Raw genomic sequence first — 23,053 nt, 5'->3', positions numbered from 1 at the left:
TTTTATATAAGCAAAATATAGCATGATAATTTTACAGCATAGTAATACTTTAATTTACAAATATTTTTGTAATCTTAAATGTGACGATGAATTACTAGGATTGATTAATATCAAAAATACTGCGGTTATTAATATTTTTAACTAAGTTTTTTTTTAATATTTACTTCTATTTAAAAAATATTTAAATTTCTATATATATTTCCCAATCCGCTTGTTATTTTTATGTTGAAAAATTCGAATTTTTTAAAATAAATTAGATACAATTCTCCTTTTATCTACTCTTGATTAATTAGAAAAATTAAATAAGTAGAATCGATATATTACCGACAATAGGTGATATATTAGCTTCAGCTGAAAATGAGAAATCAGCTGATTGATAAAATAAATTTCTCGCACTTTAAATATTAAGTTTATAAGTCATTTGTAAGTTAAATTTTTTTATAATATATAAATATCATTTCTTCATATTTTGATTTCAAACCAAAATTAATAATTATCTTGCGCAGTAATAATTAATAAATACGTTGCATCTCCTTGAGAGTGCGTGGGCATCAAAGATTGAGGTACAAGAGTCCTATTTCCAAAAAATATTGCATATGAAAATACTATAATATACATTACGTATATGTTATAAATTTTCGGAGGGTACGTTTACGTAAAATATACTAATCTATATATATCTACGTAATATAAACGTACTATATTCCTCTATAAATAATCTATAGATACTTGAAGCCTAATACGTTCTTTGTCGTAGAGAGAGAGAGAGAGAGAGAGAGAGAGAGAGAGAGAGAGAGCACAAGATTGCACTAAAGCTTCTATTTCGCTCATATATTTTTATTTATTAATATTGAGAAATAAGATATATTAACAATCATAAAACTGAATTACTTCTTTCTGTATTGTATTATCCAATTTATATTACTTATAATTAATTGCGTGCATTGTCTACATGAAAAAGATTCATATATAAATTTAACGTAATTGACAAACGTAATGACAAAAATTCAAAGTAAATGTAATCTCGTATTATTGGGTCATCTAAAAAGTATCCGCGGGCTTTTGTCACTAGATGGTGTTGATGGTCAACACCATCTAGTGACAAAAAACCGCGGATACTTTTTAGATGACCCAATATAATCGTAATGTATGCGATAGATTCGAAACTACGAACCCTTGCACGAAGTTTTGCGAGTCGATAAAGTAGATCATAAATTTGCATTTACCGCTCGTCACCTGGATCAACGGCGAATTAGTGGGGGTGAAAGGGTATGATACCCAGGCAGCCACCTGTCGCGCGCATGCGCGTCGCAGGCTGCGCGTCGCGCAGGACACCTTGCCGCCCGCGATGGAACAACCGTCAGTGTAAATCAAAATGGCGAGTGTGATGATGGTACGCGACGGATGGTAGCGCGTTTCGGCCGCTCTTGCATTTCTCTAAGCGGTTTCTCTACACGATAATGTGATCCACGTGATCGCATCAACAATTGCGACGACCGCGGAAGCGACGATCGGCGAGTTTGTAGGCTCGTCGTACTTTTTTTTTTTCCTCTCTCTCCTTCTCTCAACAGACGCCGAACGTCTCCGTTCAGCGCGACCGAACGTCGAGCACCCTCCTGTCCCCGGGGGTGAATAACGACAGGGTGACAGCGACGCACGAGATCTCCCGCAGCTAATTGTAAGTGTCCAACGATCGTTCGCGTGTTTTTTTTTTCCTTCACCGCATCACGAGGGTTCGCCGGGCGTATCGCGTTACGCTGTCGTGCACTTGGCGTGCACGAGCCGGAGCCAAGTCGTGCTCGCTGTCAACGTGACACACCGACGTAAATACTGGAGTCGCCGCGCGCCTATCGACTCGCGCGAGGTTTCCGCGCTACTTCGCTCGTGGATACCTTACGTAAAGCGCGATTGTGTGTCGGAGATTATGAAATCAGTAGTTTTCCCCGGGCGTGTGTAGACTTTTCCTCCCGAAGCGAGTTACTTAAGAAAAAAGAGGAAAGCGAGCCGACTTTTTCTATTTCAGAGTTTCGCTGTGAGTTACGCGAGTGATTCTTGAAACGAGTTATATTTTTGAAGTTTATGTATTTTATGTTCATTTTTATCAAGATAAGTTAACTTTAATCTCGGTTTAACTTACTCCTTATATCTTTTTCTAAATCGTAGAATTGGAAAAGATAAAAGATAAATCAAACGAAGATTAAAGTTCATCCACGTTGATAGATATGGGCACTAAAGAGAATAACGTGATTTTTGAATTCGATAAATCCGAACATGTTTCTTTGATAATGTATATACGTACCGCAACTCGATACGCGGCTGGAAATATCGCGGAAATATGGAAATAATTATAAACGCAATTCAGTTTCTGTCGTAAAGTTTGTTAGAAGTTTTGTTCGTTATAAGTATATCGGATGTGTCAATCTATTACCCTCACTTTTCGTTCCAATTTGCAACTTTAACGAGAAAATAACGAGGAAAATAATCGAGACGGTAAAATATCCTATAAATATTGAAATTGAGCTTCGCTCAGCTCTTCGCTCTCCATTGTGCCGGGATTTCACTGGAAATCGCATCGTCGTGTATTGATTTGCCGACGTGCACGACGTTCGTTAAAAAAATGTGACACGCGTCGAACGCAGCTATCGAGAACTTCAGGAAACTTGTATGGAACACGCTCGAGCCTGTCGATACTCGAGGATGAATCGCGAAACAATACCGCGTACAACTCGTTCTACACACTTATCCCGGAAATGCGTCAAGACGCGTTATCTTTTCATATCTTGAATATTGTAGGAGCGAGCCTTCGTCTCATCGTCTCCTCGTGTGAGACATTCATAAAATTGAACAGGAGAATAATCGATGTACTTAGTCGACAGTTTGTTTTCCTGCGAATTAATTGTGTCATCTAGTCGATAAAATCAAGGCTAACAAGATGCTTCACAAATAATTATCCGAAAATCTGATTGTTTTCGGATAGATCTCTAATGTTTTCATTTCACGATTGATTGATACAGATTGCTCCAGAATAAATATTATTTTCCAATAATGTATAATTTTGATGCGAATCTGGGGAATTCCTGTCTATTAAATTTCATAAATGCAAGTTAACTTTAATCTCGGTTTAATTTAATCCGTATCTTTTTTTAAATTTTTTTTCTTAGAACTTTTCTTAGAACTAGAAGTGATATTTTTATATTCTAATATAAGAAATGGATATATGCACGCTTAATTGAACGCAAAAGAATTTTTTCGCGAAGCTTTCAAGATACGGAGAACATATAAAATTTTCACGTGAAACATTTCATTGGCTATACTATTATCGATATTGAACGACATTTTGTGACGCAGCACATCATGAAAATGAGCAGTTTGTCCAAAGATGCGTGACTGCAGTTCAACACCGTCCGTGAAATAATAAATATTCGCTTGTCGCGAAAGGAAGGACGTATATGATTTATGGTTGTGACGGGTATTTGCAGAACCACCAGACATTGCACGAACGTAACGAAATTATCAACGTACAGCTGTTTGTTATAATTAGAAATTATAACTAATTTTAATTTTATCAGATCTTTTTTAAAGTCCAATGGAAGATCGTACGATAGACAATATCAAATGTTTTGAATGTCATGAAAAAAGATAAAGATAAATTCTTTTGTTTTAATGTTTGATGATCGGTGATTTATCCTCATGGCAATGGATATATTAGTCTTGGAGTTTAGGCAAACGATAGAGTCATTAGGAATCTTAAAAAAGTTTGTTTTTTTAAATTAGAACGGATTATCCTTTATTTTTATAATTTCTTTATTTTTATTTATTTGATAGGTTTGCTTTTTTTAAGAATTTACAAGTATAGCCTACTGAGAATAGTGTACAATTTATTTATAGAGATTATGAGTTATGAAATGTTTAACTGGAATCGCAAAACGTCAAATAACCGTAAGTAAAAAAATCTATAAAAATGTCCAAGAAAGCCATATAATTCTCGGAAATTAGAACATCCAATAATACTTTAATTTTACTCTATTTTCGTATATGGATGATTGATATAGATTGCTCCGAGAATAAATAAAATATTTTTCAATGACAGTTTTGATTCGAATTTGGAAATTTATGAAATTCGATAGATGGATATTTCTGATTATTTTGTAATTATACAATAAATAATGTATAAAGGATAAATACAATTAAAAAATATATATAAAGAATCTTCTTATCAGAATATAAAATTCCCTTGCTACGTTATATTTTTTCTATATCAATGTAATGAAAAATATTAATCACTTACGTTTGATGATTTTTCCTGTATATACCTTCTGAAACTATTTCGTAATCGGTTGGTCCTGTGGCGCAACGGATAACGCGTCTGACTACGGATCAGAAGATTCCAGGTTCGAATCCTGGCAGGATCGGGGCGTGTCTTTTTTTCTTCCGTCAATCTCATATTATTGTGACTCATTACACCTTGACGAGCTGGAGTATATTGTTAACGAGGATTGCGTAATGTAACTGGTTTATACGCGATGTCGAACTGAGCGTTGCGTCGATATATCACGTCGGGAAAACAGAAGATAGATGCCGTGCGTATCAATACTGCGTATTATATTTAATTACACCATTTTTACTACCGCAATTAGAATTCATATAATCAATCGCACGTTTGCCCATTAAAATAATTAATATTTATAGCTGAAACGAATACTATCGCAAATTACAATCGGAAATTCGGTTTTTTTTGACGAAGAAAAGTGAGATAAGCGCGACATATTGCGACAATTTTTTTATTTTATCAATGAATTTATAGAAAGAATACTTTAACGTAAAATTTACAATTATTATATTTTTTAAGAAAAATATTTCTTTCTTTGAAATGTTGTGATAAACGAAGCAGTGTTGTTTCGTGACTGTAAACTCTGCGAAAATAATCGCGCGTAGAATACAAATAATTTTATAAATACTGCATGGAAAGAACGATTTTGAAATATTAAAAAATTTAGCTGGAATATTAAAAAATTTTAGCTTTATAGAATGTGCATCTGAAAATATTGTAATTTTGTTTGGGGCATCAAAATTATGTGGATTGCTAGAATGTTAAAACTGTTTACAGTATTTTTCATCAAACGTTTAAACTTTTTAATTATTTTGATATATTTTCAGATATGTATCTAGCTAAATTTTTAAATACTTTTGTAAAATCATTTTTTTCGTATATATATATATATATATATATATATATATATCTATCCTTTGAATCCTGATACTGAATGAATATTTGTAATTCGCGATAAAAGTTTAATGAAACCCGAAGATTGATCTACAAACTTTTACTCCGACACGTTGGTACGTAAAGAAAAGATTATAGTTGAGTGACTATCATTTTCTCGATGGTTCTACTTTTATTATAAGACATTCGATGCATCGGAAGGCATGTTTAAACTATAAAGAGCAACCAGGAACCGAATTTTTACAACGGATTCTTCGAGGAATGTCCAGAAATAGTCCACGTGCCGGACGCGCCGACTTGACGCGCGTCCATTTCTTTTTTTTTCATACTTCAGGGCGCATCTCATGTACCATCTACCGAGTGTATTTCGAGATAAATTCTTTTACTCCATCTCCGTGACGCCTTGAGATTTCCGGCTTTGATACTTCGGATAAGTGCCAGAGAGAATTCGTTCTGTAGAATTTATGACACTTGGTACACACGTTATTATTTTCACGGACAGAAAAGAATCCAGATCGTGTCTCCAAAGAATTTCTTTGACGTTATTATCTATATTTAAAGCTCAGAAATAGATAATCAATAAGAATCAGAATTGAAAAATTTTAAATAAAAATTTTCTTTTATTGAGAGATTATTTTTAAATCAGTATCGAAGGTTGTAGAATATTTATTCTGTACATTGCCGAGTGTCACTAGTAGTGTTCGTAGAATCGCAATGTTGATACATCATAATTATTCTCTCAGCTGTTCCTCTAACGTCATTTGCGGTCTCCCTCGGGCTTCCGCCGAAGGTCGTGAATTTCCGTACAGGAAGCGTCTATTTCCTCTACTTGTCGTCGTGCGAACGGAACAGCGACTGGAACAAATCCGAGATTCGTGGTTTACTTTGTTAGTATCCGCTCTTGTTCACGAAGGATGAACTGTATTGTTTGGAACATACTGATCAGGACGCTCCTTGTTGCATCCATGTATTGAGGAAATGTAATTAACGGTGAAAGGAGTCACTACTTCCTTTTGTCGAATCACTTCCAGCTTACACAAGTGTGAATTACATGCAATTTTTCTGCGAAAAAAAAAATGTTGCGAGATTTTTTCATCAGTTTAACTCATATAAAGGATATCTAAAATTTACACGGAAAGAATGAGTTTGATGAAATATCTAAAAATTCAGGTGGATACAAATCTGAAAATAATTTTGTTGAACCATCAAAATTATGCAAAAATACTCAAACATACTAAGTAATGCCGTAAAAAGTTTTGATATTCTAGCATTCAACTTCAACGTCCAACATAATTATTTTAATAGTCTAATAAAATTATTTTCAGATTTGTATATCTAAATTTTTTAATATTTCAACAAAATCATTTTTTCCGTGTATTTTTGTCACTTCGATTATATCAATGAGTGAACAATATGGATACAATTGGAATAAATGAAAAAATAAATCGAGGAATCACCCACCTTATGTATTGCCACCTAAAATTGCCAAGTATTACTAATGTATTGCTATATATTGACAACACATAAACATATATACAAGCATTGCTAGCAATACATTAACAATACTTGGCAATGGATAACAATACTATATACAATAATGAAACGGTTGACTTCGCGAAATAAACATTATATAGTATCGATATTATGATTAAAAATTAACGATTAGAACTTCATCAGACTTTCATCAAGCAGACTCGATTTACCGGATTCCCTCGATTACTTTGTGAACAATTTTCACGCAAGATCCGGCAGGATGTTATCGTTTTCTCGAAAGTGGTTTCTTTTCCGTATCGTGTTATCGGGTGCGGTTTGCAAGAAAGGAAACTCCTTTCCTCCTTTCGGCTCCTTTCGTTTATCTCGGCTTTTCTTCGTGCGCGATGGAGAGTGGCGCGTGTTACCAGCCCGTCGAGGAAACAAGCCAGCCATTCTCTTTCTCATAATAGTACCTTTGCTCGCCTATCGTTTCGAAATAACAATGCGCGGGCGCGCGTGAGAAGGCTTTACTTAAGCAGCATAAATTCGCTATTGTACGCCGTTGTACATTAGGACATGGGAGATGCATCACTGATTTTCGTCGTTGATGAAAGCGGGTGAGTGTGCGCACGCACATTTGCTAGAGTAGGTCGTCTTGCTGATTAAAAGATATCTATCACGGACTTCGTGCCGCGTGACCTAGAGAGACGCAACTAGTAATCCTATTAAATGATAATTCGTCGAGCATTACGACCAAGTTGATGTAAAGTTGATTCATATTACCTGCACGCGCGTTGGCATGCGAAATTCTGCGTAACTCTCGCTGTAGCTCACCTTCCGTGAGATTTTTACTAGAATTTTCGTTTAATAACGTAAGACAAATAATTAACAGTTTCTCGTGTAAGCGTGCACAAAATAACACACAAGAATACGTGAACGATTATATGCGTAGTTATGCAATTAGTATTAGGTAATTAATTTATCAAATGGAAAGCATGATTTTGCAGAAGTACTGAAGATTAGATCTGAAGTTAATTTTGTTGTATCATCACAAAATAATTGTAGTAATAAATGTAGTTTGCTCAAGCTGGTTATTAGAACGTCAAAACTTTTGCAGCATTAATCATCGGGCTTGAGCATCTTACATAATTATTTTAATGATCCAATGGAATCATTTTTAGATCTTCGTATTTGGCTAAATTTATAGATACTTCAGCAAAACTATTCTTTCCGTATAAAAATAGAAATTTTAATATAAAGTGAGTATAAGACAGCTCGGAATTTTCGTTACATCAATGTTCATGATCATGTTTAATGACGATACTCTGTGAGCGAAAAACCGCAATTTTTCTTTGAAACGCGACGTGTCTCTGTTGTACAGAGCTACGTTAATTGCGGCACAGCCGGACTTCACAGTGGCATGCCACTTATTGTTAAACGAATCTTCGCACCTGCATGTATGACCGTTTGCGTGATGCTGTACAAAAATGAAATGATCTTCTCTTTATACAGATGAAGATTTAAAAAAAAATTAATAAGTTTTCCACTTTTTTCACCGAAAACACTATTCTATTTCGTGGAAAAACAAATTCATATGCAGTACGAAAATAAATGAATTATAATCCGAAACGAAATAAATAAAAATTGATAAACGAATGTAACAATATCATATGCACGAATTATCGAGTTACAATTGTTTAAAAGCGTTAATAATTTGGATATATTTTTTATATCGATATTATTATTGTTTATTACTATTATTATTTTAGATATAAAATATTTATTACTGCGCGCGAGTATTACATGAGTATTACAGAAATCGTTTTGACATTTTTGTTGGATTCATCAATTTATATGGTATTACGTGATGACAATTGTTACCTATTGTTGAAAATTAGCGTGCAAACTTTTCGTCAATAGTCTATACTTCGGAAAGTTCTCGATAAATTGATCATAATACAACGACTGAATTGGAACAGAATAAGCAACAGCTTCAAAGGCGGTGGTTCAAGCGTGTTGCAGGCGTTGCTAATCTGATTGCTACTGTCGATTTTATCGATCACGTACTTTTCTCGTTCATTATAATTATATTATTAAATTATATCGCACACGCGAGACAGACTTACAATAAACGGTTACGAAAGTGAATCTTTACTTTCGCCGGTTTTGCAACAACGCATGCGTGACTGGTGTAGCTGTAGACAAGCTTTCGCTCTCGCAAATAGTATATGCGTTATAACTATTATCCCTGCAAAGAGGGATAGAAATTCGCGGATACACGTAGTACGGATGGATTATGCCCCGTGTTGTTGTTTTTTTATTCCATGATTTCCCCGTGTCTAACGGAACGTTCCTTTGACATTGTGCGCCTGTCGAGGAGTTAATAAACCGATGCGTCAGCTAATATCACTTAAACATCGGTTAAGTAATGATGAACTGGTAATAGCGATCTTTAATTGTATACACGGATCATGTCGTATATGCTATATTGAATGTTCCATAAAATGTTCTTACGAACTTCATACAGAATCGATGTAGCATCAGTGCTTCATGCATTATTCTTTGCTCAGTTAGGAGTTAACTTCTTTCAACAAAGATGTCTTTTATGTAGATATATCCGCACATAGTTGTAATAATATTGTAATAGATTATATAATTACAAGAAAAATTCTCGCTTTTTGTTAAAATTTAAAATTATCTCTTTTATTTTTAATATTTTTCGATTAATCATCGATGCAACATATCGTATAATGCGTAAGGACAAGACTTATTACTTCATAGTATGTTGTATATAGACAATGCTTCCATAATAAAAGCTTCCCGTCAGTAAATTGACATTCGCTTTTTATGCTCCTCAAGCGGCAAGAGATAGCTGCGTATCGTTGTTGTCGTATCTGTTAAATATCCGTCTGTTCATTACATAGATAATCGAAGACAAATGACAATTAAAGCACGTTTTTGCAGAATAATACTATCCAATATAATAACAGATAAAATGTGTAATGAGATTTGAAATAGAAATTACTCGCGGTGTTCTTTCAACTTGGATTATATCTTCAAATTTTTATCAACTATTATCAATCAAGATTATTCCTGATATACTTATTTAAACTACATGATTGTTTACTATAAATGCAATTATATTGAAGTTAATATTAGGTGTTGGAATTAATTCGTAGCGTTTTTTAATGAAAGAATGTTATTTATTTCACATGAGCATTAAAAAATACATTAATGAAAGTACTTCCCATCACTTGTAAAACGCTACGAATTAATTCCAACACCTAATATATTAATAAGGAGACATATCGAAGCGAGATAATCAATACGATATCACATCAAATGGATTGGTATATTATGATGCTTTATCAGCTTATTCCATACTTAATATCAATTAAGCTTTCTCTCTTTCTCTCTCTTTCTCCTTTCTCCTTCTCTCTCTCTCCTCTCTCTTTCTAATGTAATTAAATATGGATAATAATCTCTAAAACAGAGCGTAACTAATGTTTTGAACCAATAAACCGAAGCAATCGATTAAAATGAACAAATACAGTCATTTGCGTGATAAATCAGTGATAATTACGAATCGTAATTTATCGAACCCACTAATATCATAGATTCAATTCGATTGTCGTAATCGAATATAAATTAATGTTTGAGTTTACGATAAAGACGTGAATACTGCATAGCCAATTTCTACGTTTTCGAATTCCACTTTCGCGGGGTCGATACGAGTGTAATTGCCATTCGGATGAACTCATCCGAACTTTCGATCGTCGATAGAGATTTCATCTTTACTTTCTTCCTTTCACGAGCGAGTTTGATTCGTAAAAGTATTTGTGCGAACATCAGTGCAAATGGATGCCACATTACCGTCTCATAATCAATTATTTTCGAATTCTTCTATTGTTTTTTGTTTCTACAAACTAAATTTAATATAATTACTACAGATTTCAAAAGTACAATGAATTAAATATGTCTAAAATATATGATCGAAAATGCAAAGAGTTTTCGAAAGTACCCAAGAAAAAAATCACTTTTTTTAAAAGCCTTTTCCGACTTTTCATTATATCTTAAGAAAATAATATGTATGTCAAATTGTCTATCGGTGAAACGATAGAGAAATAGGATGTGGTCAATGGTCTAAAATTATTTTTACTTATTTGCGAGAAGAAACGTACATATATAAAGAGTGACACCGATTGCTCAGGGAAACGATGTCGCTTTCCGGAGCATTACAACGGCGAACGTACACATGGAAGACAATAGGCTACAAGAACACGTTTCGTAGCAGGTGAAACTATTACGAAGAATAGGTCAGGTTGTCTGAAAATCTGCCCCGTAGAAATCTCTTGCGTTGAAAAAATTTCCATCGTAATACCTCGCGATCGTCACGCTGATAATTCCTCGGCGAGTAACAAGTAAGTTTCGTGACATGTAGCGTAGGTATATAATGGAATCGAGGGGTCATTGTTCGCAGAATTTTGGTGAATTAATACAAAAAAAGAACGGTTTTTTATATAAAAAAATTTAGAATACAGATCTAAAAATAATTCTCTTTGATTATTATCAAAATAATTGTGCAGAAATTGTGTATACATGTACTTAATCTAATTGCTAGAACGTCAACATTTTTTTACAATTTACTCATCATGCTTGAGTTTCTTATGTAATTATTTTGTGGTTCAACAATATTTTTATCTGTATGTAATTAAATTTTTTTATACATTAGCACCTAACCATTCTTTCTGTGTAGAAAAAAATGATGCATTATTTAATATATTACATATTTTTGTAAAATAAAATTATAATGCGATGTAATTATAATTTTTTCTTGAATTATTACTACTTGAACTGAATATTATTTAATTTTACGAATAAATAAGGTAATTAAATAATATATCGTTCAAGTAAAAGTTTAAGTAAAAATTCATTGTATTGCATTCTAATTTTGTTTAATAATTCTTTGAATAAATCATCATTTGATGGCTTTGCGGTGTTATTACAGAGTTTGTTATGGTTTGATGTTACCTTATATTTATACTGTATATTGTCCACGTGTGAATGTAATTGGGAAAGTTGTATAGTAAATAGTGTATTTACATTTAATAGATTTGATCAGCTTCGTTGAAATTATTATAGCGATGCTTTAAAACGAAAACGCGAATATTGCAGGATTATTCTATTTGGAAAAAGGCGTCACGCGTATCATAATATAATTTGCATATTAAACAAATCCGTATTTTTAGATGATTTTTGTATTGTAAAAATTTCTCGAATAATGGATATGTTTTATTTGTGTCTGATATTAAAAAATAATATTTATTTTCATTATAATTCTGGTTATGTGAGTTTTTGATAAATTTAATTAATCGTGTTTATCAGTTCTCTCGTAAATTGTGAAATATAGTTTACAGAAAATTTGTACATCAATAAAACAAATGAAATCCTAGTAGTGTTTGACTTTCTTCCGCGTCTCGTTGAATAAATATTTCTTCGTCATAAAAATCGAAGACGCCAAAACTGTCATTCTATAAAAATTTCATCGCACCGGTGTTTTTACTTTTTGCTTTATAAATTTTTAATTTTTAAAAAGAACTTTAAATTGTGAATTCGCCTTAATGGCCGAGGTTCTCACGTGTACACTTTTACGTAAAAATAATTGGGAAGATTTCATATGTGTACATACGAATCCTACAATCACGCGATTTTGAAACTTCACTGCAGGAAATTAGATTAGATTATTATCGAAGAATGTGTGTGAAAGTTTATACTCTGAATATAATATCGAAGATGATCCGACTGTTCAGCAGCAGCTGCTGCTGCTGTTGCTATTGTCTAAATTCGCCTAGAAAGACTGACGTTCCTTTAACAAGTGATTTTATTCTTTCTGGTTGGCTGTGCATTGTGCCGGTTATTTTCGGCTTGACTGAATTTTAATAAAAATTTCTTCGGCAAAATTGTGTTTACAAAGAAATATTAATTTAAATTTAATTTTAGAATCATAATTTTTGAAAAATATTAGTGTATTTGCACATTTAATATTGTTGATTGCACATTTTCATAGTATATATAAAGATTAAATTCGAAAATTATAAGGAAAATCGATTATTGGTGATCAATGTGCCGGATATATAGCTTGTTGTCCTTTGTGGTTTCAATATTTGTGTTTTATATATTTTTTCTATATATTTTGCAAATATATTATATTATGTTGCGAACGTTGAATGATATGCCACGTGTCGTATGTAACGTAGTACGAATGTTCTTTATCGCTGCGCCAACAGAAAAAGGTTGCGATAAAACTTGTGCAGCGCAGTTGCAGTAAATGAGGTAAATAACGTTCGATAAACGTAAAAACCGAAAGACATGGCATTACCCTGGCATTTTTAATGGTGAATTCTGAAGAAATGACGATTTTATAAAGAAAGAGAGAGAGAGAGAGAGAGAGAGAGAGAGAGAGAGAGAGAATCAGTACCGGCTTAATCTGCTGGCACAAGTTGGTCAGAAAATTGAAGAGATGACCGATTAATTTATTACAGGAATTTAAATGGTGAAACTGACTCTTTTGTGGATTGATGGTGCATTGTTCCATTAACAATGGCAGAAAAAACAAGACGAACATCCGATTAATCGGTTCACAGTCATTAACTTCGCGGACTACGCTAATGCGCTCGATAATTCGTGTTCATTCGAGTACTCGACATCACGAAGCTCAGCGGTAAATCGCGATTTACTTTAGTGTCCTCGTTAGCCCCACTTTGTTTCTTCACGAACATTAATCCATCGATGACTCAAATGCATCTCTCTCCACTTCGATGCTGAATATCTTCCTGGTTCCCGATCTATTATTGCAAGAAGCAATTATAATATACTGTCTAGTAATATTATATTTATAAAGTGTTATCTATTTATAGCTATAGTATTATAATAATATATTTGTTTATTTTTTCAGTGGTATTACAATAATATTTTTATCTAATTTTATGCGTTTACAAAAGTTTCCAAGAATGTCTTGCATAGAAGAATCTCTGATTTTTATTGAATTACATTTTTAAAAATATCAATTTAATAACGTAATATAATAAGTTCAAGGCTATTTTTATTATTCAATATTTTATTTTCAATGAAGTTTCTACATTTTTTTTAACAAAAATTTCGATTGTAAGATCAGTTTTTCGTAAAACTTTAGAGAATAATTTTATTTTCAACTTTTTTCTTAAAAATACTGGTATTGAATTTTGCGATTCAAGTATTAAATTCAATCCAGATTAACGTTCGAAAAAAAAGTGAATAAAGTGCGAAGAAACGAGTTTCCACTCAGCGTTGCCGCATTGGTTTTTATCGCCGTATTTCCGGAGATCATGCTGTATGATTAAGAAACGAATACGCATTTCTACTTTATGCTCCAATGATTGTATCTTGTCGCGCACTTCTCTCACTTTTCACCAAACGTTTTGTTGTCCAATCTGCAAATCGATGGCAATGAATCCAAATATCGAAACTTTCATACATCAAGTCTTGTTACATTTAAGCAATTCGATTAATTATTAAGGATACGAGTATAAAGCGTTATATTTTTCATTTTATGAAAACTATAAAGTCAAGGTTTGCGCAAATTGCGGTAAAAAGGTGCGAAGGTCGCTATTTAGCACGTTGATTGCCATGGCTACGTGACTTGAGTGCTGTAGTTCGATGGCATGATATCATTGATAATAAATTGCATTGCAGTATGACGTGTGAAATAAAAGAGATAAAGATCTATGGATACAGAAATAGAAAACTGCGAGTATGATAAAGTCACACACAGCCTTGGATGAAACGACGACAGTAAAAAGATTAGAAATTTCATGTTGTTACGTAGTAAGTATTAAACTCGTTGTCCCTGGTTCGGAGAACTTCATATATGACGGTCGTTGAACTCCGGTTGCACGTTCCTGCGCGAATCGGCCAATTTTTTTTACGAAGCTTTCACGAAGACTATGTAAAGCAGCACGCGATAGGAGCGAATTCATTAAATCAATTATCTCCTTGGTCTGAAAACTAAGTGGAACGAAACACAGAATATACAGGGAAAGAAACGCTTCCTTGATTCGCTGTTGTGCTTTATATGCTTTTAATTTTGTATTTAAAAAATTATTTTTCGATACTGAAGTCTCCTTTGTTATTAAATTTTTGTTATTAAGTCTTTCTTCGCAAAAATACTGGAACACCAAAGTATTGGAACACCAGAACAAAAATTCGTAGTGCTATTTTAGTTGTATTATTATTATTTACGTATTAAAAATTTTGCCTTTGCTTATATATTTTTTTCTTTCTTAATTTAATCTAATTTACTTAGAGTGTAAGGCTTCCATTAATTTTGGATATCTTTTTCAATGTTAGATTGACGTTCACACGCAATCTATCGGCGGTAATAGTAACAGTTAACAAGATTATTAGCACGTTTATACTTGAGCACATTGCGCATCCTTCCGGTCTGAAAACGAAGTGGGGCGAGGCTCTCAGCACGCGGAAGTGGAATTACGCAACGCGCGAAATGCGTTTTTTTTTTCTTGCGCTTCGACGCAATTTCATACTTTGCAGCGCAACCGGGATCGTGTTCGAGAAGTGCACTAATTGTTTCGTACGGTACGTATTATCATCGACGCGTTAGCGTTAGCTCCATAGAGGAGCACTTATTTGTTATCCTTTTGATCTTTAAACGAAATATAACGCAACTGTAATCCTATTTAATCGACTCTGTTGTTAATCTGCATGATATTCATAAACCAGCATTTATCGCGGCAAAAGCGGACCTTATTTACGAAAATCAGTGGTTTGTAACAAACGTTGTCGCAGCTCCGCGTAATACGCGATTATTGCCGTTTCTAGAATAAACCGCAATTTCGCGGAAACAAGCGTGAGAAATGTCGTCCGTGTGTGCTAAAAACGATTCCAATGCGGACATTCAAGTCATGTAGCGTATACGTAGCGAATGTTAAATATCGACAAACATCAAATATTTTTAAGAGGATATATGTAAAAGTTATTTAAATAATTTCAGAATTAAGAGTCCTTGTACGTTATAAAAACTTTCCTGTTTTCTTCTATCTTGACTCTTAATCTTTCAGTGCCACTCTATACCGTTGTAGTATTTACTGGATATTGCGAAAAATAACACACACGAAAAATGAAAATATTGAAAATATGAAAATGTTATAGACAAATATTTTTTTTAAACGAACCACTATTAGAAATATAACAGTAAATATAACTGCATTGAGAAATATAACAGTAACAAACAAAGATGTATCTTTATTATTATTTAAAAAGTTATACTATAGCGAAATAAAAGAAAACTTTTGGTATGCCACACGAGGAATGATACCGAAGGTTTAAGAGTGCCTGTCGTATCAGGAAATACCCAAAAATTTTAGCTGCGTCCCTGCCCGTCCTTCATGCATTCCCCTCCCCCCCTTTCCCCCTCCATACAACGAGGCCACGTTTCCGGTCCCTGAATGAAGTCACACCGACGTGGAGGGTGCGGAGTTGTCAAAGAGATGGACCTTTTGTCGCTCGGAAAAGAGGAGCGTCTCGTTCGCGACGTACCTTTTGTTCCAGCATCTTTATTAAGTCCGGATCACCGGTGGGAAAAATTGCGCGCGATGTCCTCCGTGATCCGCGTGCTTCTTTTTTTCAGACTTCAATTCACACCACCGAGCTGTATCCACGCAAAGATGTGACCGGTTAGAACCGGGGGAGCATGACTAACTGTACACGGACGAATGTCTCACTCTTCGTGCTCCTTGATTCCGTAAATTACTTTGTCCGAGAAAACAGGATTGTTTCGCTCGCACAGCCTGTGAAGGATGGGATAATGTTTAGAATATTCTGCTTAAAAATTTTTATCATCGAGATTCTTATACGTGAAAATTAGTTGCAACTCTATTTATTTATATGATTTTTATTTGTTATGTGTACAATATTTATAAGGAATTAACATTTCACATTTTTTAATCTATATTTATGTTAATTAATATATTAATTTAGAGAAAGAATGACTGAAATATCGGGAATAATTAAAAGATACGTGAAAATTAGTTGCAACTCTATTTATTTATATGATTTTTATTTGTTATGTGTACAATATTTATAAGGAATTAACATTTCACATTTTTTAATCTATATTTATGTTAATTAATATATTAATTTAGAGAAAGAATGACTGAAATATCGGGAATAATTAAAAGATACGTGAAAATTAGTTGCAACTCTATTTATTTATATGATTTTTATTTGTTATGTGTACGATATTTATAAGGAATTAATTATAATAACATTTTACATTTTAATCTATATTTATGTTAATTAATATATTAATTTAGAGAAAGAATGACTGAAATATCGGGAATAATTAAAAGATTTATATCGGTATATAAATAGATACCGAAGTGAATTTTCAATTTACTTTAGATGATATTTCAATCTATATTTCGATGAAATTTTATTTTGAATTGTAATTTATATATAGTTTCACGTGTGAACTCTTCCTTTAGTGATAAAATTGAAAAATATTGTCGTTCAATCTTTAAGTAAAGTCTCGATATCCTATTCGTGTCACGTCGTAAGTAAGTTGCAGCTAGTTGCGATCAACAGAGCATGACCGTCGCACTATATCTTCCTGTTTAACGATCGCATCTTTCTGCTACATTTTGTGCGCACGAAACTTTGTAAATCGATGCATAAGTGAACAAGTTACGAATGTTTTACTGTAATTAATTTTATTACTGCAGTTCAATATTTTTTTATATAAATAAATTGATTTAAATACGTACTAGATATCTTATCCGCAATATTTCTCTTAAAAAAAAAAAACAAATTTTTAAATATTATCTAAAAATGTTTTTTAATCAGAATTTTATAATATTAGCCTTTGAAGTAGCCTTTGAACGATTATTTTTCATTTATTCTCAAAAGATTTGTCCTATATATATTTATTAGATTTATACATTAGGAGAAAATATTATATAGATCAGTAGTCTATTCTTATATTTAAGATGTTATATTTAAGATGTCTTAGGATGTTATAAACTAATCACAGAGTTATATTAACATCTTAAGATATTATTATTAGCATTTTAAAACTTGAAATAAAAATTGATTATATCGACTATAATATTTTTATTGAGATTTTGATTTTAAATTTGTATACATGGTGTCCCGAAAGTTTTTGCCAATCACTTTTGTGTAGATAGAGACGGACTAAACTGAGTCGAAAAGTTTTGTACTATTTTGCAATTTTCACGATAGTTAACAAAATATTAATTACTAAAAATTGCTAAACAATGGTCTTGAATAATTTTTTACTCAAATACTATTAACTTTATAGAAAAGCTGCAAGAGACAAAAATCATTTATTTTCTTCTCATAAGATTCACGAGAATTTTTTCAGAATTTTTAAATATTAATATTAAATATTTTCATATTGATAAAAATAAGAAAATGCAGTACTAAAAAGTTGATAAAAAATTCCGATAGAATTCTTAGAGTTCTATGAGAAGAAAATTAATGATTTTTGTCTCTTGCAGTTTTTCTGTAAAATTGATATTATTTCAGTAAAAAATTATTCAAGATTAATATTTGGCAATTTTTAGTAATTAATATCTTGTTAACTATTGCGAAAGTTGCAAATTGGGAGAGGACTTTTCGACTCAGTTTAGTCCGCTCTATCTACACAAAAAATGATTAACAAAAACTTTCGGGATACCCTGTATATGTCTTACGCATTTACCATGATTTATCATTTTCCATGCAATCACAAATGCGTTCGAATTTATCAAACGGACCAGACGAAGGCTCTCTTAACGAAAGGTATTTGTGGGTATGAGCATCTGCGTTCAACCGGTCGGCCGGCGGCACTGGTCCATCATAATTTCAATCTTGCATCTTGCGTTATTCGACATGAAAATTACCGTGCCAGCGCGCACTCGAAAATTCGACAAGTAGTATATAGCCACGAAGTCGATTCCAAGCAGACATTTTGAACCGACTTGGAATTATGAAATTTTTTACTTTTTTTCGAAATTTTGATGAACGACAGACACCTGTTCGAATTGTATAAAAAATGTAAAAAAATCTGGATCTATATCTCTAAACTTGAAGTGAGTCACGTGTACGATAAATAACCGCTTATTGAAGGTACTTCATAATTCCTTTTACTCATTGTCAGTTATCTCGACATTCGCCGTATACTTGGAAGCTGAAACCGCCGGTCTTGGTTTTAAAATTCTTCAATGACTCACAGATTTCACGATTAAGCAACACGATTGGTTGAGGATTACTCACCGGTTTTTAATATTACCTTCTCTCAGAAGCAACCAAGTCGATTGTTCGTTTTTTGCTCGAGTTTAGAAAATCATACAGTTTAGAAATAGAACGATATTTGATATATTTGAATTGCTTGCACAATTTCTCACGTTTGCTGGTACATATAGGTGCCTTCGTATTTGCAGATACATCCAGATGACGCGATGACGCTACATTGGTGGATGCACTGGTTCTGGGTTACCGCGCAATTTCTTGGTGAGTCATCATTACATTGTTTTTTTTTTTTGTTAAATAACATCTTTACAAAGTAAGATTTTTCCAATTTATTAGTAATCCTCTTAATTGTTTTTAACCTATCTTCTATTTTATTAACTATTTTATCTTCCATTAAGTCTGTTAAGATTAATAAAAAGATTCGCGCAACTTCTTAAAGTCTTCTGTTTTAATTAGTTCATCCAGATGACATCATAAAAAGTCACCGTTCTTTTTTACTAGGCAGTTTGCTTATTTATCGTTCAAATAATTTAAAGAAATATAGTTTCAATTATTAATATTTTGTTACGATTATGCTCATGTTGTTATGTTTATGAGATATGATGAAAATTTTTGTTATTGTAATTTATATTATGTCTTTAAATCATAATTGTAGTCGTAGTTTAAATAATTTTAATGTAAATTTAATTACTAAGAAATTTATTATAAATTAAAAAAGAGAAATTTAGTATAAAAAATTAAAAAAACATAAGAATGCTAATTAAATTCTAATTAAAGAAAAATTAGTTTCCACGAAGCTTTTACGTTTAATTTTTTTAATGTACGGTGTTATTTAGATTGTGAGTTGAAACTCTCTCTCTCGCAAGAGGCATTACACGATTTAATGATTGTGTAATTCATTTTCGTTCAATGATTATACTCCATTTTTCTTTTTCAGTGATTTTTGGGAGTCCTTTACCATCAACCACATCGGATCCTGTCAACCAGTCTCAATCTCCAAGAGTGACATCTTCGGCGATCGAGGCCGAAGACATTTATCGCACGTCGAAGTCAACCAGGCCGACTTTTCGAATCGCTAAGGCTATTGGTCTTTATCCACAGACGAATACAGCCGTAGTGCCTGACAGGCAGCAATCCGTCACTACTATCGCCTCGTTGCTATTAGAACGTGGAGATACTGTTTCTGAAACGAGCGTCCACGAGACAGTCGAGCTAAGTTTTCGCAGTAATATCTCCAACGTCGAGCCGCTTGGCACGACGATACCGCAGCGTGTCGCGGAGAACGTCGAGAGAATCAGGAACTCGACGAAGAAGGACAGTAAGATCACGTGGATCCTGACAACTAACAAATCGTCAGGTAAACCGAAGTACGATCAGGAAGAGAGAAATCAATCTAGCATTGCCAGAAACGTTAGCTTCGAGGAAGTCGAAGATCTCACCGTGCTACCTCTTCAAGAAGAAATGTCGAAGGTTGATTTAACGTTAAACAGAACAAGGTCTTCCTTCGTAACGTCCTTGTCCTCGACCGGAGTTGCTAGTAATGCTGCAATCAGGACATTTAATCAATCCGAGGACGAGGTCGAGATCGACGAAGAGGTGGCTCAGACGCAGCATTTCGCTACAGCGGCGTCTATCCTTGGAGGTAAACTTCAGAGAGAAATGTGTTACAGTGAATAAAAATGAGAATGATCTCGACAATTGATGGCCATAATGTTATCTCGCGCAAGATAGAGAAGAGAATCACATTATATTTTAATTAAATTGTTTTCAACAACAACGTCGACATTGACCTTCTTTTTCATATACGTTTACTACTTGTATTTTGGTCTCTGATTAAATTTAACATTTTAGTAAACAATAGAAGTAGAATAGATGTAAAAAGTTTCAGAATTAGCTTAGTTAAGATTTAGCGATAAGAGAAAGAGAGTTGAGTACTTTAAACTCTTTATAATGATCGCATGAAACAAATGTGCAGTTGGCGAGTCCACTCGTCTGAGCAGAGCGAGGAACACTTTCATCACGCAGCACTTCCAGAGGGATCAAGTGCAAGAAGACAATCAGCCTTCAGATTATAACACTGGTAATATCAGTGAAAGTACTGAGCAAGGTTCGACGACATCCGCTGCGGGTATAGCTGCTATTACAGGTAGCTGTTTAGCGACTGTGGCCCTGCTCAGCACAATGGGTAGTCTCGGATTCATTATATACAGGTAATGTGTCGTGAAGTCGTAATGTGTATTAATTACATCTGCGTTCTGCGTTCACTAAAGCATTTGTTCATTAATTCTTTTTTTCAGGCGCAAGTACTTGAACCCTCCGCAAACATTAAACAGTGATAAATGCAGCAATCCCGATAGCTCCGGTTATATCGATGATTCCACTATTCGCGTTAGTATTATTATATTCATAAATATTTAATGTGTATCCAGTGGGGATTTATTAAATTAACCATTCAAATAAATCTCTAATATATTTATGTTATATAAAGAACACTTTTATTTTATTTACACTTTATTTATATTTTTAATGTATTAATATTTTTCTTACTAAACATCAGTTAAAAATGTTATATAAAAGTATTTGTTTTAATTGCAGGATAACTCGGAGGAAATGTACAGTTTGGATAATGACTCGTTCCTAAATTCGCTAGAGGCAATGACAATACAGAATTATTGGACTGACAGTGTAAAGCATACGAAGCTATGACAAAAGAAGATAACCCATCCCGGAAAGAGAATCGAGACATTTAGCATTTCCGACGGTGAAGCACATGAGCAAGTTTCTCTGCTTGAGCAATAGTACTTACACGTCCGAGATACCGTATTCTAATTATCGTGCAGCAAGTTTTGTTGCCCGATGTATATCTGGAGGCAGTGAGAACATGCAGCGCTTGAGAGTCATTAATCAGTTTTGATGAGCTGCGTCGAATGTTAGTTACCTTGGACGTTATTACTCTGTACGACGTAAAAAATTATAGATCAAAATTGCGAATCGGCACGTATCTGTCATTTCGCGACGTGTTGATTTATGCCACTTCCATCGTTCCTATATTTTTCTACGACGCATGCGACCGGCTAAAGTCGCGCTTAGGTAGGAAGTGGCGGAATTATCCTTAAATATATATATTTCCATTAATGATATAGTGCAATAAAAATGAAAATTGATGTACTTTATTATTAAATTAATATAATAACATTATTCTAGAAAAGTAAGAGTACAAATAAGGCTATATTAGTTCATAGCTAGAGCATTTGCTAAACTAAAAGAAAAATTAATTTAAGGATATTGAAGTAATATCCCTAGTATTTATAGTACAATGCTTCCAATATTGCGAATTGGAATTCATACGTACAATATTGTACTTACTAATGGTTTTTAATCTTGGATTTGAATGCCGGTGTCTTCTACAATTTCACTTTAAAATTACATTACAATTGTGGTGATTAGCTTTGGCCATATTGACAGTCGCTTAATCAGATAACTTAAATATTTTCGAAGATCGGATTTACGGAAGATCGGACCAAATCGTACGTAGATCTAGCTTTACGCCTTTACGACATATCCAGCAAAAATATTGATTCATGTTTTCCAATACAAGAAATCTAGCTTGTACCTATGTACATACATACCATTGTAACGTTTTATGTATAGATGTGCAAATATTGCAAATCTGCCGTCGCGTTAAGTGAGACGTGATTAATTTTAAGTAGCGTTAGCGTTTACCTAAATATATTTCTATACATTCGAAATGGGGGGGGAAAAAAAGACAGAGAATCCATTGTGATAGATCGTAGCGTTTAATATATGTAAAATTATCTTTGGCTCGTTTATGATAACGGTTGTGAATAAACACGTTCATGTATTATACACATTCCCGCCGTCCCTTCCTTTATCCGTAATCTTTATTTTTAACGTGATCCAATTGTTCCGACTTGAATTAACAATTGGACAGATGCCCAAATTTTTATGATTTTTAGATTTATAACTGTTATTTTACAATAGAGCGTGTAATATAATAAATATACATATATATATATATATATATATATATAT

The 23,053-nt window shown here is 33.2% G+C and overlaps 2 protein-coding genes and 1 non-coding gene across 5 annotated transcripts in view; 2 read left to right on the top strand and 1 right to left on the bottom strand.

Annotated features, from left to right (window-relative positions):
* The window catches only part of LOC105146841 (short-chain dehydrogenase/reductase family 16C member 6), a 22,231-nt gene extending 17,921 nt beyond the window's left edge, over window positions 1–4,310 (bottom strand). Inside the window, exon 1 of the mRNA XM_087402586.1 lies at window positions 4,289–4,310. The gene's annotated coding sequence lies outside the window, so the exon portion shown is untranslated. The remainder of the gene's footprint in view (window positions 1–4,288) is intronic.
* On the top strand, window positions 1,366–22,871 carry LOC105147271 (uncharacterized). Of its 3 annotated transcripts, none has more exons than XM_087402583.1 (6): window positions 1,366–1,678; window positions 19,174–19,261; window positions 19,938–20,642; window positions 20,976–21,210; window positions 21,298–21,388; window positions 21,596–22,871. In XM_087402583.1, exons 2-6 carry the CDS (start codon window positions 19,210–19,212, stop codon window positions 21,704–21,706), a joined length of 1,194 nt encoding a protein of 397 aa, XP_087258709.1. In that variant the 5' UTR covers window positions 1,366–1,678; window positions 19,174–19,209; the 3' UTR covers window positions 21,707–22,871. The 3 variants fall into 3 exon arrangements, with proteins under 3 accessions (XP_087258709.1, XP_087258708.1, XP_011056469.2); XM_087402582.1 differs by having other exon boundaries at window positions 1,367–1,678; window positions 19,192–19,261; XM_011058167.2 differs by lacking the exon at window positions 1,366–1,678 and adding an exon at window positions 1,797–2,032 and having other exon boundaries at window positions 19,192–19,261.
* On the top strand, window positions 4,340–4,412 carry TRNAR-ACG (transfer RNA arginine (anticodon ACG)). Its single transcript has one exon. It is a non-coding gene; the product is annotated as a tRNA-Arg (tRNA).
* Window positions 22,872–23,053: the final 182 nt, after the last annotated feature.

This window comes from Acromyrmex echinatior, chromosome 2 (assembly GCF_024713525.1).
Source record: "Acromyrmex echinatior isolate Ae372 chromosome 2, ASM2471352v2, whole genome shotgun sequence".
NCBI lineage: Eukaryota > Metazoa > Arthropoda > Insecta > Hymenoptera > Formicidae > Acromyrmex > Acromyrmex echinatior.
Note: the sequence above shows the minus strand (reverse complement) of the source record. Positions and strands in the feature narration are given on the sequence as shown.